Below are 17,814 nucleotides of genomic sequence, written 5' to 3'. Positions count from 1 at the left end.
TTTTAGAATAGTTTTGTGATAGTGTATTATGAGATTTTGTAAGCTTTTACTTATTTGGTAATATAGTATAAAGATTTGAGACAATTTGAATAGTTTTACAACTTAATGTATGAGAAACATACAACATAAAAAATTCGCATATCCAAATAAAACTTTAACTTCATCTCATAATTTTATATCACAAAGCCAAATTAAACGATCACTTCCAGATTAAAAAAGGAAAAGAAAAGAAGATATTACTAAGAATATTTTCGTTTGCTAGTAAGTTGGCCACTTCTTTTTCCTTTTTTTGGTTTCTCATTTAGTATTCGGAGCCCACATGGGAGCCCCTACTAAATTCGGATCACACACTACATGCATTGCATGACCCGTTTGGAATAGCGCATTCAACAAAATTTTCTTCATATACAAAGCGCGAATATACAAAACTCGAATCTTGAGACCTCTAGTTAAGAATGAAGTGCTCTTGCCACAACCCATGTTAGTTCAGACACATGTTCTTTTCATCTAACTATGAACACAGAATTCTAAGTACTAGTGGGCTATATTTGTATGGGGTACAATATGTTAGTTGTCCTTGTCAAATGATCGAGTGGCTTAGGATTCACCAAGAAAATATCTTTTTGTTTATTGAGAATTAATTGGAGGGTAGCCCTACAAAAGATTCTACATGTTCAAAAAAAAAAATTAGTGAAAAAAATGTGTGCTATTTTCTTCAACTAGACAAAAAAATGAAGAATATATAAGGCTAAATAGTTACATTTTTTTTTCATCAAAGGTTTTGGGTGTTGATTTTTGCTAGCCAAAAAGAAATATATATGTATTGTGATGATAGAGGATAATAATCACTTTTTGTTGATTAATAATTAAAATGAAGAAGAAGATGTTTTTGCATTTTTATTACCAAAACATGTTATTTGAACTTTCAAGATTGGTTTGGTAAGAAATGTGTAAGTGAGATGATGTACAAGAAGTGTGAAATCAAATTATTTTACTAATAAAGGCAGTGATAAATTTGGAAAGCGATAGATACTTAAAAAATCAAGGCATAAAACACAAATATATTCTTTAATTTTGAATTCAGATAACATCTACATCTTTCAATTTGGCCTATATATATAAACATACGCATTAAGCAAATCTCTTTTTTTTTTTCAAGTATCTATTATTTTCCAAATTGCTATATCATTGTCTTTATTAGCATGATGATTTGATTTTACATATAGAATATATGTGTTTATTTGTTCATTTAAATTGTTTTAGTTTTGATTATCTTCTTGAACTTGATAGTGTGATTATCATGTTCCTGACCTTCGTAAATGTTGACGTATGATAAGTAAATACTTCAATTTTGAGTATGAACATCTAGACACCTCATCTTATTTTTATTGTGTCAGTTGAACACTTCAACTTACAAAATCATTATTTAAACAAATTCAAAAAAATTATGAATCACATCAACATCAGATATTTACGAAACTCAGTAAAAACAAATTGGAGTGTTTCGTCTAAATTACAAGTATATGTTGTTATAAATTTAACCGCTATGTACTCTGTCTAATGGAATATTTGTATTTTAAAAAATAAAAATTAAAAAGACGTCCACTACTTAGGGATCATTTGGTCGGGAACAAGTTATCCCAAGACTAGTTATCCCGGGATAACGTATCCCACCATGTATATGAGATAATTTGTCTCATCACTGTGGTATAAATGGTGAGATAAGTTATCCCAAACACGGCAACCAAACAAGACACCAAAATTTTATTCTTGGACTATTTTTTTTAATCCCAAGACTATTTATATTTATCCATCACACCAAATGAACAAATGATTAAAGGCTACTCAAAATTTAGCCCGAAAGTAACTTCCCTTATCCATCACACCAAAGTCCAAACGACCCCTTATAGTTAAGTTAGCAATGGTTTAGTATATTTGGGCTTTCTATACTCGTTGGTCTCACCTAAGATGAGTTTGGGCTCTTTGAAGCCCAAAAAGAGAGAACCCATAAAAAAGTGGACTCTAAAGTCGGCCCATTTTTAATAAACCTATTAGTGTCCAGGCTGATTTAGGTGAACTATTCGATTTTAAGAAAGGTAAAATTGTATAAAATAACAAACTATTAATTCAAATTAAATGCTATAATCACAATTTGATTTAATAGTAACCCATAGCAAACAGTTGTCATTCGCCTCTCTCCCTAGGTTTCTCGCTCGCCAGTCTCTCCCTCGCCTCTCTCGCTTTTATACCAACACAAATGTATAAAATGCGTTTGTGTTTGTATAAAGCGAGAGAAAACTGTATATACAAATACGAATACATATATTTTCATCCTATACACTTATAACTATACAAATACAAATCTTTCCTGGTCCAGTTCACTTTTGCCTTTCTCTCTTTCTCGCTTTATACAAACATAGATTATACAAATTACAATGTATAATTTGTGTTGTATAAAGCGAGAAGAGAGATTTGATATACAAATGTTTTATTTCGATTCAATTGTATAAAAATTCAAATTTTATGCAGATATATACAAACACATAAAATTGAATTGAGAGGCTGTCAACGATTTATACAAATAGTCTGTCAGCGAAATTATACAAATCTAAAGCTCCTGTCAGCGAGTTATACAATCTGATGCTCCATAGCAAACATAAAGTGTACTGTGAAACGCAATTATACAAACTATAACTATAACATACATATATGATTTTTATGTTTGTTAAATGTGAAAGTTGCTAAATGCAATAACCTTAAAAATGGATCGTTTTCAAATTTTTGAGCCCCCCCCCCCCCCAGCTAACCCCATAGACAACTTTTAAGATCAGAAATCAAAATATTTGACCATAGGTCGAAATTTGTTAAACTTGATGTTTTGCCCATGAAGCAAGCACAGTTTAATGATTTTATTCCTATTTTAAAAAATACTGAAACTTGCTTTAGCTTAGTTTGCCTTTTGAATGGGGGTTCGATTTCCCTCGAGCACATTTAATTTTTTTATATTTATTTTTTAATTTAAGATAAATTGGAAATTCAAATCCGCTTATTTCATAGGCAACAATTTTCAAAATCAAAAGTCAAAACTTGTTGGACTCGAATTGGATTTCAATTTCTTTTGTCTCTTGTTTAATGAAAACAAATGGTAATTCAAAATGAAAATCTATGTCTATCTACTCAAGGCTAGGTGGACATAGTTATTCAGTATACTGCTGCGAGGTATCAAAGCATTACCGTGTAAGCAATATTAGTTGAGGTCCATACAAGCTGTCCTGGACATCACGGTTATCAAAACACAAATGATTATGTAACTTGAAGTTTGCCTTGATGATGTTAAGCAAGTTAGTAGACCAAAATGTAACAATGTTCAATTAGTACACTTCAATGGAGTACAAAACAACCTCAGTGCTAAATGATCTTGGCTAGTAACTTCCTTTAATACACAAAAATCTCCTCTACAATGTATACAATCACACTCTTTACAGTAATCTTTCTCACTCTACAAGTATGAGTCTGCGATTTTTCCTGTTAGCTATTTCCGTTCTGTACATGTATCTATCTACTCAAAGAATGCACAAACAGTTTACTAGGTGGACAAGACGATGCGCAACATGTTTTGATGTGGTAAAGGTAATGTTTCAAATATTTTGGACAACACAAGAGGCTCCAGTTCTCTTTGGAACTTCTTCAATAGATTGATAATTCGCGTCCTAGTTTCTTCTGAGGCCAAATTGTTCCCTGCCCATAAAACCTAGAGGATAAAGATAAACTTATGAAATGGAGGAAATCTTAGTGCACATAAGATGAAGGGTACTACTGTAAAGGAAAACTACCTCAGCAAAAATTGCTATTATAATCGGTATATAAGATCCGCCAAGGCCAATAACTTTCTGCTCTGACCTGAAAGATCAAGGCACAGTTGCAAGCATGCATAAGAAATGTTGAAGTTCTGATAATCATTGATTACTTATTGCTGTAGCCTAAAGGGGAATACTTACGTCTCCATCATTGAACAAAGCAGTTCGTGACTGATTTTAGCCTCATCAAGATCACATGTTATTGGTAAGTGGTTAAGCCAGAGCAGGATGTACTGAGACAAGAACATTTATGATATGTCAGTCGATAAATGACAAATTTATCAAAACTACAATCAAGAGAAATCGTATGTGTGTTCTAGTGTATGAAGTTTTCTTTTGGAATGATATAGGAAGGAGTAGTAAGAGAGCACCTCATAGGAGATGCCTTCTGAGACAAACTGGTTTAACTTCCCACAGGTAGAAACAGCAGTCTCATAAGCCATGATGTTATCGGGGTGTTTTGCATTAGGATTCTCCAGTGCAGTTTTTAAATGACCGAGTATTCCTGCAAACACCATTAGCAGCTAAGTCAGATGCTGCTAGTGGAGACAATAGATACCTTAAGCATATTATAACACACAAAGCTACCTTTAGTATGAGGCTTAAGAAAATCTGCTCCGAATTCAGCACAAATACCAATTGCAGTTGCCACGATCTGAAAAGATAGAGAATGTCAGGTTTGAAGGATACACAAAAGACTTACTAGGGAAACAAATAGTAAAAGAAGGAAAAAATAGAAAACCTGCGGAACATCTGGATTCTTATGATTGTAAATTCTAAGCAGGAGAGGTATCCAGTCCTCATAGTACCTGATTTTTAAAATAGTAAAAAAGACGTTCAGCTAAGCCAACTGAGCTTATCATGATTAATAAGACACTGAAAATTGCAAGACGTGCCTGAATGCTTCTTCTCGGCACTGCTCAGCAACATCACGAAAAAGGTGCACTACAATTCTTCTTTCTTCTGCTGTTCTATCATTACTCTTTACAGAAGTAGGTAGAAAAGTGAAAAGGAAATGTGTAAGGTCAAAGAAACCTTAAAAGTTCCCCTTAGAATTTCTTGATAGACTGGTTTAACGAGAAGTTTATATCAATTTAGCCACTTATGATGCTTCAGTAAGAGGTGTCATGAATTGAATTGTACATATAGTACATCAAAAGAGAGAGTGACTTACCCACATAAGTGATACATAAGGCAAAAACCTGTCAAAATGTGGCAAGAATGATGCCTTCAATTTTTTCACCATAGTTCCAAGGCAAATGCCAATCTGAATTCAGGAAAACAAAGAAACCGATGAAGGAAATTCTAAGGTCCTGTTAAGTATATATATATATATATATATATTAGAGGCTATGTTGAGATAAAACACTAACGTTTCTACATATAGTTAAGTGTTGCTCAGCTTCCTCCTTAAGTAGTTCCTGCTTCCTTGAATCTGTGTGTTCTTTAGCTCGTTTCTCTCTTTCTGTTTTGCGGTATGAGCATCTGGAGAGAACCTTTGATATGCCATCAACAAATTTTTCAGCTTGGTGTTTACTTAGACATGAACCCTGAACCTGTGATAAGTACTTCTTAGTGCACAGACAAATAAGCTATACAGAAGACGAGAGAGTTATTAACCTGAATGCTTTCGTTGAATGCCTCCAATAGTCTTTCTTGAATTTGTACCTTTGACTCCTAGAGGGAAAGTAGAACTTCCTAAGGATCGTATCAATATTGATTAAACTTTTGCTGCACCACTAGGTAAATTACCTTTTTTAATGCATCAAGCAAAGATGAGTTAATAGTGTCAGATAGCTTTTGAACTGGGGACTGGCCACAACCTGTTACAAGCAGCCCTTTCTTCATAGCACAAGAAGCTGAATTTAACAGTAACGGCATTGCTACAAAAAGGAATAAATGCAATTTAGCAAACAATCGGGTTTGGTTTATAATGTGGAAATGAATGATTATAAGAAGACACATGTAGAAAATTTACCAGAAACGGCAGCCATTCTAACTTCTTCGCTGAATTTAAAGGTAAGATTCGGAACTAAAGCACTAACAACCTGCATAAACCACAAATTAAGTAAAAATCTACATGCTACTTTGTAAGCTTTGTAAATGAGATTAGCTATGACCTGTCATTTTCTAGACAGACCTCATTAACCCATAAATGCAGCCCTTCCTTTAACTCAGTTGAGAAGAAGCATAGCATATGACAGGCCAAGGCCTTCTCTTCCAGAAGTGCAGCTCTTATCCCGATCTTTTTATTCCCAGCAGTGGCTTTAATCATGCTACAGAAGATATTTATGTCAGCTGAAGACATCCTCAACAAATTTATTCCATTAAAGTTGCTTATTTCACTTTTTTCCTGCAATTTCAGGTTACAACAACAACGACAACATACCCAGTGTAATCCCCACAAGTTGGGTCTGGAGAGGGTAGTACGCACACAGACCTTGCCCTTACCTTGGAAGGTAGAGAGGCTGTTTCCGAAAGACTGCAATTAAAGGTTGGTAATAGAAATTTATCTCATCAAACTGTACTATTTAAGTGCAGTGACTAATAACCTCATAAAACATCTGTGAAACCTTAAGTGCCCGGAAAGACCAGATGTTTTCCTTTGACTCGGAGATGTTGTCTCTAAATAAACAGGAAGATTCACAGAAGTCACTTAACATATTCACTTTATTTACGTTATAGTTTGACATAGCAGTTTCATATGGTATAGCATGTGCGGAACTCTTAATACATCATGAAATGAAATGAAATTGTATGAAAACTCACAACCATCTACATCATTACATAGTGATAGTACTAAATACATATGCCATCCATCTAAATAAAACTTCGCACGAGTTGCTATAGTAAAAGATCCAACCTTTCATAATCAGAATCATCTGTATCTGAATTATCAGAAACACTCAAATAGTTCTTTAGCAAAGCAGATTTTAGCGCAACGGGCATGACAAGACTCAGATAAGGAAGGAAATCTGCCCCCAAAAATTTACATAGTCTACCGCATTCCTGTCATAGAATCAAAGTGTAAATTAGCCAAAAACAGAAAAGAAAAGAAAAGAAAATGAAAGTTGCTCAAAATTCTAAGTTGTATCAACATACTAGTAACAAAAGTCTCCTCATTGGATCTTCTATCACCGTTTGAGTTTCGTGCAGTGAAATGAGTATTGCAGTGACCTAAAATAACATATCACATAAGGTAAATGCATTTTCAGATCTTAAGTGATGTTGATAGTCTCACTTTTATATAATGCCTGCTAAGTGCTAATGGAAATTTATAAATTGTATTCACCTTTTCAACATAATCATTGATTGCTTGATTTCCAACAGCCATTGCAGCCATGGTAATGCATTCCATGGATTTGGCCAGTAGCGTGCGACTTGTACCATTAGTAGCAGTTTCCAAGATAACTTTCAGATAAGGCATTAGAGAATCGTATAAGTATGCAGAGTCCTCCTGCAGTGTCCCAAGCAAATGAAGTTTAGAACTTCGAGCATTGGAAGAAAAGAGTTCTTTTTGAACCCCTGAAAGTAAAGTACCTGTGATGAAATAGCTAAAGAGGCTAAAGTTGCAAGAGATGCTTCCTTCATCATTGCCGTTCCTCTCTGGAATATGCAGCATGTTACTTGTTAAAGATAAACTCAAATCACATCAGAGATATGACAGTTAAAAGCTTATGTCATTTACTCTTATACACATGAACAAATAAATATGTTGTAGATTGGTAAAGGTGACATTACCTGTAGAAACCCAACTAATTTACGCACTATATTGTGCAGGTAAGGTTTCAAGACATCTGCACTGCAATTTTGACTGAACAACTGTATCGCTGAAGCTGCACGTGTCTATACACAAGAGAGAATATTAGTCGGCAACCAGATGTACTTGCAATGGATAAGTTATGATATGTCAAGAGTTCTCAATTAGAGAACAAAGAGTTAATACATTGGTCATATGTCATTAAAAGTACCTGCAACCTGGGATTATCAACATCATCCAATACTTCTATCAAAGCTCGAAGGAGCTGCTGATGATATTGCTCTTGAAAACAAGGGCTCAGATATGTTGATAGCTGACCAATTGTACGAATTGTCGCCCAACATACTCGAGGGTGCTCATCATGGATTAGTTTCACAATAGTCTGCACAAGTTTCTCCATCTCCAGTAACAATGCCTGGGAATTTCCAGACCAGAAATCAAACTCAAAACATATTTCATTTGCCAAAAGTAATCCAGTGTAATCCCATAAGTGGGGTCTAGAGAGGTAGTGTGTACGCTGTGTACGCAGCAGAAAGAGTGAATACTACCTTTGAGCATCCTTCTGAAATCAGTCCAATTGCAGTTACGGCAGCATGACGAATTCTCCAATTTTGATCATGCAAGAGGTCGAACAAGCCCACAGCGCAACAAGGCACAATTACACTTCCCCCTAATGCAATTGCTAGCCTATCTAAACTCTCCATAGCATAACTACACATACTCAACTGCCCTTCATTTTCATCATCACTAGTTGCATTTCCCCAACAAGGGTCATCTTTAATATGCACCAACATCACAATCAACACACTAAGCAATTTAGTAACTTCTTCTTTTGGTACCATCTGCATCATCCCACACCCAATCTCCCTATCCTCAGCCAAAGTAACAATAAACTCTATAGATAGCTGCCTTAACTTTTCCCCTAACTTCGAATTCTCAGCTATCCTCACCATATACTTAACCACAACACCGATATTAACTTTAAAAACCGCGGTCTCTACCCCAACCAAAACAATCAAATCCTCAAGAAGGCTACACACAAGATCTTCCTCACCAATTGCCACAAACAAAGTCACTATCACATGTTCTAAAAGACCATAAAACTTGCAATAACTCGCGGGCGTTGAATAATACAAAATCAATTTCACAGAAGCCCTAGCAGCAGCAACCCTACATCGATGATCTTCCAATATAGTAGGCATAAGGTCTGTAAACCCCTCAATCAAAAAATCAACATAAGGTACGAAAACCTCAGGACATTTTGGTATCAATTCATTCCATAAAAGCATAACACACAATTTTCCGTTCGATGAATTCGTACCCAAATACTCAAACATTAAGTGAAACAATAAAACCCATTCATTTTTAGGGAAAAGTAAACCCGCTAAACTCGATACACAAGATGAACAAGCCTTGAGTGTTTCATAATCTGTTTCAAGCCAAACCTTTTCATGTAAACGGATCTTCAAGTCATTTCGCTTACTTAACGAAAGTTTGGTCCAAAGGGATGGTAAAACATCGCTTAAAACATCGTAATAGAGAATACCTGTACGCGATCCTGGTGGGCTACATTCAATTGCTTGGAAAAGTTCCTCAATTAAAGAATTTGGGAAGTATTTTTTGGAATAATTGAAGAGAGTTTTTGCTGATTTACGAAGCTTATCATCGTCACTATAGAGGTCGATAAACGGGAGTTTCTTTGCTGATTTGGGTGTAGTCGCCATTGAAGCAGAGCTGGTAAGGAAGAAAGTTAGTTTTTCTTGTTACAGGTTTTGGCGGGGTTTAATAGAATTTGAATATAGTGATTTGTTTTGTTTATTTGGTGATTAATTTAACGGTTGTGATTGAGTTTTGGTTAATAAGATTGGATGGCTAGGATTCTATCTTGGTTTGTTTCTTGGCACTCACGTTTAAGAATTTTGGAATAGAAAATACTCATTTTATCCCAATTTATGTGACACATTTCGTTTTCCAAGAGTCAAACAATTTAAGTTTGACTGAGAATTCAGGAATAACATCTTCAATTTTTTTAAATGAAATTTATATATTTGCAAACTAAATAAAAAGTACGATAGGTCACAATAATTGACAATCCAAAATATTTAAAAGATATATGAAAATTTTACAATTAAAGATGGACTTATTTGAATCTGAAATTCAAAATGTGTCACATAAATTGGGACAGAGCGAGTATAATAGAATATGAGTTGTTATAGAAAATACATATATGGTGAATTGGTCTCTATTTTAGACAGGACATGACGCAACATCAGATTACTAATGATATGATTTTAAATACGAAGGTGTGATGATTGCGTATTAGGTTAGTTGGTAATAGAGTGTTGACTTATTTTTGAGGATACAGGTTGATTGCTCTATTCTTGTTAGTTCTAGTTTTTTATATCTATCTTCATCTTTTCCACACGTCATTTGTGGGATTTCATTAAATACGTTATTATTGTTATTGTTGTTTGATAATGAGGCATATTTATTAATTGTATTAAAAAATTATTATGTCATATCATATCATAGGTATTATTGATCCACTAACACTACCTTTTTTGCCGTCAAAATTAGCTCATAAAATTATAATTTGTCTAATTTATTCAAATTTGGATTGATTATTGACCCACTTATTTATTAGTTCAACTCATTTCGGTTCAATTCATTTTAGTCCATCAAAATTTGAGTTAATATCTAGTCCAAATTGATCATTTTAGCTCATGAGCTAATTTTATACATAACCTACCAATAAAACCTTTTCAAATTATTTTTTATAATTTGGTAGGTTATATATAGTCATAGTAAAGAAAAATAATAATTTTGTCAAGTTATTAAATATTACAGTATAAAATAACAAATAAAGCAATAAAAATTTAATAAAAGTTGATTTAACCAATAAATTAAATAGAAAAAATGTAAAGTTTATTTAAAAGCTAGAAATTTAATTATAGACTAAAATATTTTATAAATTAACTTGAAATTATTATCAAAACCAATAAAGTTTAAATTCGGACAGAAATCCCTATTTTTGGAGTAGCTTTTTCCAAGTTGTACACGTGAATAGATAGATATGGTGATGAGCCAAACTCCCCAACATGGAGGAACACATAATGTGCACACACCCACTTTCCCAGCTTAAAAAAAAATCATAACTTTGCTTCAATTTCTCCTCAATGCCATGGCTATTACACATTAATTTGTAAATTAAAGCTTAGAAGCTGCCCATCAACAAGTAGTTATGAGGGTTATTCAATATGGGTCTTGCTCAATTCCATCATTTCAATTCCAAGAATGCTCCTTTTCAAGGTGAATTTACTCTTATGCAACCCAGGTGGTGTTATCTTGTTTTGATTTTTGAGTATGTTGCTCATGTTAAATTATGAAATTGTTCTTGTTGGGTTGGTGGGGTGAGAGGGAAGGGGGTGGGGTTAGTGTTATTTTGTTAAATGATATGATTTTAGTTCAGTCATAGTAGAATCAAGAAAAAAATTCACAAATTTGTTCCTATTGAACAATAGATTTCATGTTTTTTCAGAGATATGTTCATGACTTGTTGTTAGCCTTATGCTTTGTCTGTTTTACAATGATAAGAGATTAAAGAGTAGAGAAGTAAAGGCAGGAAGGACTGAAAGGGAATGATTGTGTATCTAAGTAAATACTCCGTCTGTTTATTTTTGAACCACGTGGTCTTAAACTAAAGATATTTAGATTGTACGAAAATGCGTTTTAATTTTGTGGTCTTATTCATGTCACGTGGAAAGTTAGAACTAGAGAGTTGCCAAAAAAGGAAAGAGACGTTTTCTTTTAAACGGACTAAGAGGGGAAGTAAGAGAAACAAATTGAATAGTGAGTGTTCAATCTTCTTTTTTTCCTCATCCTATTATGGCTAAATGAAAATGAGGATTTTCAGGAAGAGAGCTGGAGTTGTCGAAGTGATCAAGTCTAACTTGTCAAGCTCAGATGCTAAGAGAGCAAACCTTTCTGCCAGGAAGAAGGACAGAATTAAGCTCCCCAAACATGACAGTATTGGTGGAGACAATAAATCATTGCATATAAGTGAGTTTCTGAGCCATAAATCTGGTGTTGAGGCAATGTTGAACAAGAGAGCTTTGCAAAGCTTTGAATCTATTGATTCTAATACGTACAGGTAATGATTTGTATCTTCTTGCCTCTTGTCTAGGTACTTTGGTCCAAGGACATTCCATCTTTCTCTTCTATCATTTGTTCTTGCTGTGTGAAATGTTGCATTTTATTATTGTAGCTAGGTGTTAAGTAGTTTTCAAGTACGAGTGGAAACATCATTGATACGTAGAAAAGAAGCTTTGTAGAACAAACACCACTGTGCAAAGAGATGAAGCTGATTGAACTATTAGGATGCTGAAATAGTTAACCATATCATACAGTGTTATAATTACTCTTTTACTTCTATTGGTATATGAACCATAAGGCATAGGGAATTCGCCTCTATGCTGCATTCTAAATGATTTACAGATCCACATTCTGTACAGTTAGGTCATCAAATGTGAATGGAATAACTACTATAAATTTGAATTAAAATTAATTAGTGCATCTAATTTTGCTTTGGTAACTTGAGAAGCTTGTTTCTGAGATTCATCAGTAGTTAGAAAGGCTTAATGATTTCTAAGCTTTGTGAGTAGGTGTTGCCTAATGACCGCCTGATATTTGCTGACATAGCCTGATTCTTGCTTTCATAAACTATGATGATGTGAGACTTTGGTTCTTTTTTGCTTTTGATTTTCAAAATCTTCATACATCCTAGCTGTAGGTTCTTTTGGTCTATGTACCGATATAAAGAAGTTTCTTGTGGTCTGTGCTAGTTTAGCAACAGTAAACTCTTGGTATATCAGCCCCTCTCCCCAGGTTCACACTTCGATCTTCAAAAGAAGAATGTTGTTAGCTCCCTGTGCTTGTGATATCAACATAAGATTATAACCTAAACATTTTTTATAATTAAAAGCTAATAAGCTAAGTGCTCCTGACCACAAGGCACCACCTTAAACCAAGACTTACTGCAACTCTTTGTGAAAAGAAACTTATGCAAAAACTGCCAGTTGTCATGTTACCACTTAGAAAGAAAGTAGTTAAAACAGAGGCTCATTTAATTAAAAGTCAATTCTTATGAGCATCCAGTAACACTAACCAAGTCTCAACGGATGTTTGCAAGAGCCAATTGAATGTGGGGCAAAGAAATGTGCAACCAGCAGCTTACGCAACAAAAACTCCAGCGACTATCAAGCAAGATCTTCTGATGTATAAAGTAGAACTGCATATAAATGAGATTCTACTCTCCAAATATGAGAGATGACTAATGAATTCCAATAGCAACTAATCAACAATGGACATGCTAAGTAGCCTAACTTCTTACTCAGATCTGAAATCCCACTGGATTTATGTTGAAAAGAACATGGCTATCATTTGCACTAATTATATACTACAATATTTTTTTGAGACTTCTATGGAATCTTACTATAGCATCTTAGTGAGCAGAATATATAAATCTGGTTGTTCTGTAGCATAGATGACCAGAATTTGTCAACCTTAAGTAGATGATGTCAGATGATTGATTTTCTTAAATAAAGATACCTTTTTTAGTTTGGTAAACTCCAGCCCCTAATTCCCCTTCCCCAAGGCCTAACAGTGTTTTTTCATATTTACCTCCCGTGTGACTTAAACTCCCAACTCTTAGATAGAACTTAGAAGCAAGGGGTTAGCAACCCTTTCTTGGCTTCTTGAATAGAGAATCAAACTTGGGGTAAAAATAATTTTCTTCTCCCCTTTAGTGTGTGGATATCAGTACACATTAATTAACCTACTTAGCTTAACGGAGGAGATGATATGGTTAATTAGGTTCTCTAAGCATTTGGAAGAACAGATTTCAGTTCCAGAAGGTAACCACCGGCCTATACCTGGAAAACAAGTGTGTAAACCGAGAAGATATGAAATCCTCAAGAACTATATTGCAATCTTTGAGCTGTGTCTTAGACTTTTATTAGTTTATATGTAATGTAAGGTTAACGTTTAGCATATTTTCCGTGTATGTTGAGGAATCCATCAAAGATATGGCACATCAAAAGAAAGGGTAAAGTGCAGCATAGATTAGGAGATCCGGATAGAACTGTTCAGTGGAGTTGTCAAATAATCATATTATAGAAATGGCCCGTAGTCTCTGAGAGCATTTGACTACTTTAGTGCTAGTACCTTTCTATTTGGTGATAGAAAATCAGGAACATTCATGTATGGATACTAGATACTCCAATCTTCATCAGAGAAAATAGTTCATGTGTCCACCGCAGCCTATACATCCCATATAAGAGTTATAAGATCTTGCTGATTATGATTTAATTGCAGGTGTACTCTTCCACAAGTTCAACTTCTAAATTTTGAAGTTGCCCCTGTTTTGACACTAAAAGTGAACCCGACCAGCGAAGACTGCACTGTGGAGATGTTGTCTTGCAAGGTAAGGCTCCTTATTCTGGAAACATCACCCAACCGAAGGAATTAGTATCTCTGATGTGCTGTCCAACACCTCTTTCTTCTAGACCAAGAATCTTCAAAAGTTTCTATCACAATTGAGGTTCTAATTGATTTCTTTCACGAGGTAGCTGAAGGCTCGTAGATCTTTAGTTGTCTGGAGACTTCTTATGAATTCATGTTTGTATGATCGCCAGTTATGCAATTGATACAGAGAGTGATAATGTTCTCATTTGCGGCTATCTGCTTTTAAGGTAGTTAGTACCATTAGAGAAGAGGGAGTGATAGAAAGAGGAGGGGAGCAAGGAGTGAGTTAAGGTTTAATTTCCCCTGTCTTTGTACATGCAAGAGAACAGTTTTCTTCTGGACGTTAGCATCCCCCACATATAACTTAATACTCCCTCATTGCGATTGAGATACATGTCCTGGGATCTTCTTCTTTTTTTCCATTTAAATCTGAGATCTGTGTTTCTTACAGTTAAGTTATCCTTTAAGAAGATATATAATCCTAAATTCTGATGTTCATTGCAGTTTGAGGGTTCTGATCTGGTAGAGCAGCAGAATGACCACTTTTTAGGTATACCAAAACAACATTCGAGCATGACATTTTTTATCAAATTGAACGAAGCTGAGCTTTTGTAACATATTTATCATAATTTATAATTACATGTTTAAACACATGCAATGTATTTTTAACTTGCAGCATCAATGGTAAACCATATAACGTGGGAAACAGTTGGGTCTCAGACTTTCCTCGATGTTGATGTGAAATTGAATATATCTCTCGAGGTTATTATCACTCTCTTCCCTAAATATTTTATGCTTATTCTTCATGAAAAATTTCCTTTGGCAAATGTAGAAAAGCTTCTCAAAAACAAAAGGTCACCGGTTCTTCATCTTAAAATTTCTCTGGGACAACATCACTGTATGCTCGTGCATGTTTAGATACATACAACAAGGGATAAAGAGAGTACTTCCTTGTCCTCATATATGATTTACAGTAGCATATTTTTCCTAACTAAAAGAGCAGCAGGGTGCACGAAGCATCACACGTTCATGCGGGTCTGGGAAGGCACCCCAAGGGGGTGTCATGTAGAAGCTTAACTTACCCTGACACCACATCAAGGGCTGATTCCACGGCTTGAACCCTTGACCCACACTAATCAGGAAAAGTAAATATTGTTCCTCTGTAGAATGATAGCCGCCTCTCTAGTTATCTATGCTTATTTATGCCTTTTGGATATGCTTCTATGAGGGACCTGCTATTCAGAGAAAAGTACTCTTAGCATGACATCCATAAAACAGTAGGAAACAAAAAGACCTATTATCAAGATTGTTAGATTGATAACACATTATATGTTTATAGTGTCATATATATGTATAGAATCTAAGGTTACTTTTCTCATCATTGACTTGTTAAGGCTTAATTGGAATAGGGATGAACTTTTTAACTGTGCTCCCTGTAAATTCTCAAGTTACAATGTCTTCTTTTGTTCAAGTCTGAACTTCCCAAGGTAAATAGCACTGATCCATCTGGTTGTAGACTTGGAGTCAGGCATAGTGACATCATAACGTGGTATGTGGGATTTAACCAGATCTGATGGGTCATGAATGATCGATCAATCTTCAAATTTTTGTTCCACTTCACAAAACCGAGGTCTAAATGTATTTGAATGACTAGATTATTTTCATGCCACAGTGAAACGTATTTTTGATATGTTTCCTTTGAATATCTACAACTTCAGTACAATTATCATATTGACAAGAGAAGTTTCTTGAATATTATGACCCTCAGATCAAAGTCGTCACCTTAGATTGTTCTTGCAGATATATACGATGCCATTCACCATGCTGCCTACTTCTGCTGTTGAGAGTCCCGGTAACTTGTAAGTGTATTGCTACACTGTCTTTACTCTCTGTAATCAGAAATGGTAATAAAAACAAATATTGCAGTTTAAATTACACATTAACACTTTGTTTATTGATATGTGTGCGTTGTTGTGCCTGGATTTTTCTTAGAGCAAGGTCCATATTAAAGCAAAGAATCCGAGGGTCATAAGTGGTCCTTGCTAGATTTTAGAGATACAGTTCTTCGGAATCATTTGCAGTAAGAATAGTCCATCTCATTGAACCTCAGTACGTCTGCATGTTTCCATTTGCCAAGTTCTATCTATAATTCCCTTCGCTCCAGAAGATAAGTTGATCATGACCAGTTAGCGGTGACACTTTTTCTTGATAATTTCAGCTTATCAGCGTATAAATGAACATAGAGGTCTTCATAGATTTGGTACTAGTTTTAATGGTGACCAATTCAGTTGAACACTCTTTTATTATTGCATAAACATAGTTCTGCACTTTGCAGACATTTCATTTCCATTTTCAAAATGATATTTCTATAGCAAAATAGAAACGGCCATCATAATTTTCATACACAATGATCATGTTTAACATCAAATTCTATTTCCTATTTCTGTAACTTTTGTACTTCATCTCAAATTTTCAATCCTAATCGTGAATCATGTTTTACACAGAATGATGCAAGCTTTAGTGGACAGGCTAGTACCGTTGCTATTGCAACAACTGCTTCAGGATTATGATAACTGGGTTCGACAATATCAGAAATCTCTGTCGTGAACCCAACCCCGTTTGTACCTGAGTAAGTTAACTACATTTATGGCTCCGCAAGGACACCTCTAGCTATAATACTACATGTGAGCACATTTGCTCCTATCTTGGTGGACAAGTTTACCAGACACTTGTACTTGTGTGATGTTGCAAGCTTCAACTCAGCTTCCTGACTTCGCACTTGGACTAGTCTAGGTGTGCACAAGATGGTTCAGCATGTATTTTATGTATGTATATTATATGTATAAAACTTCATCCTTCGGCATGTATTTTATGTATGTATATTATATGTATAAAACTTCATCCTTCCATGGCTGAAGTTCAAGCCACCTATTTGATACTCCTTTCTTTTGTACAATATGTCTATCTTGCCTTAGTGATATTAAGTGAAATAATTATTTTTACCACAAATTTTCAAAGTCACATTAGGACTCTGGAAATAGAAAAAGAATGTCTTTGGAATTGGGGTCTGATCTGTGCAAAATATTTCATCGAAGAGAAAAATGATTTCCCAATTATGACCTTTTTTTTTTTTACCTACAATTATCTTAACTTTTAGTTCGCATGACTTGTTCCATCTATCACTCAGACATTACTATTATGTCTAGTCCTCGAAAGCTAAATCAAAATAACTACTATTACTCGTTATATGTTCATTTCAAAAGTACTTTCCAGTTTCCACCCACAAATCAAACATCATGAAATACATTTTCTGAATATACTTCTCATGAAAATAACTAAAAAGATTTGGTTTCCATCCACACACTAGAGCCTGACTAAAGAGCACATTTGGGAAAACGTTCCCCACCAAGAATTTTTTCGTATCCAGAACACAAAACTAAGACATCTAACTAAGAGAAAAGCAGCACCATACTATGCCAAATGCTTGAGTGGTTTGTTCACTGCGTACATTTGCAGAGTAGACCAGCCATTTTAGGAGGTGGGATGCTACCAACCTGCTTTTGGCATAGTATGAACTATGAACAAGGATAGAGAAAAGCTCTACACAATACAACACAAGTATGCGTGCGGCGTGTGTGATCATCCTCATTAATAGAAGACCTCAAGTGTACATTA

General features: G+C 34.8%; 2 protein-coding genes across 2 annotated transcripts; one reads left to right on the top strand and one right to left on the bottom strand.

The window, feature by feature from the left end:
* Positions 1-4,722: 4,722 nt before the first annotated feature.
* On the bottom strand, positions 4,723-9,341 carry LOC125843056 (uncharacterized). Its single transcript, XM_049522298.1, has 14 exons — positions 8,166-9,341; positions 7,829-8,032; positions 7,599-7,703; positions 7,398-7,463; positions 7,150-7,314; positions 6,960-7,034; positions 6,721-6,866; positions 5,998-6,133; positions 5,836-5,905; positions 5,610-5,740; positions 5,478-5,534; positions 5,231-5,413; positions 5,032-5,124; positions 4,723-4,839 (listed from the first exon to the last, which is right to left on the bottom strand). Exons 1-14 carry the CDS (start codon positions 9,339-9,341, stop codon positions 4,723-4,725), a joined length of 2,724 nt encoding a protein of 907 aa, XP_049378255.1.
* Positions 9,342-10,650: 1,309 nt separating this feature from the next.
* Positions 10,651-17,070, top strand: LOC125843259 (uncharacterized). The gene is made up of 7 exons (XM_049522475.1): positions 10,651-10,926; positions 11,531-11,767; positions 13,990-14,098; positions 14,644-14,689; positions 14,816-14,901; positions 15,940-15,998; positions 16,644-17,070. The coding sequence occupies exons 1-7, from the start codon at positions 10,859-10,861 to the stop codon at positions 16,744-16,746; spliced, it is 708 nt and encodes a 235-aa protein (XP_049378432.1). The 5' UTR covers positions 10,651-10,858; the 3' UTR covers positions 16,747-17,070.
* The last annotated feature ends 744 nt before the right edge of the window (positions 17,071-17,814 follow it).

This window comes from Solanum stenotomum, chromosome 10 (assembly GCF_019186545.1).
Source record: "Solanum stenotomum isolate F172 chromosome 10, ASM1918654v1, whole genome shotgun sequence".
Lineage (NCBI taxonomy): Eukaryota > Viridiplantae > Streptophyta > Magnoliopsida > Solanales > Solanaceae > Solanum > Solanum stenotomum.
This window is presented reverse-complemented; position numbering and strand designations above follow the sequence as displayed.

Bases quoted from the DNA above. Each gene is read 5' to 3' on its own strand.
- LOC125843056 (XM_049522298.1), bottom strand. From the start codon at position 9,341: ATGGCGACTACACCCAAATCAGCAAAGAAACTCCCGTTTATCGACCTC. The intron at 6,134-6,720 runs GTTGGATCTTTT...TATCTTCTGTAG, and splicing joins GATGATTCTGATTATGAAAG to CATGATTAAAGCCACTGCTG. The intron at 5,125-5,230 runs GTTAGTGTTTTA...TCCTGAATTCAG, and splicing joins ACTTAACTATATGTAGAAAC to ATTGGCATTTGCCTTGGAAC.
- LOC125843259 (XM_049522475.1), top strand. From the start codon at position 10,859: ATGAGGGTTATTCAATATGGGTCTTGCTCAATTCCATCATTTCAATTC. The intron at 14,690-14,815 runs GTATACCAAAAC...TTTAACTTGCAG, and splicing joins GCAGAATGACCACTTTTTAG to CATCAATGGTAAACCATATA. The intron at 14,902-15,939 runs GTTATTATCACT...TTGTTCTTGCAG, and splicing joins AATTGAATATATCTCTCGAG to ATATATACGATGCCATTCAC.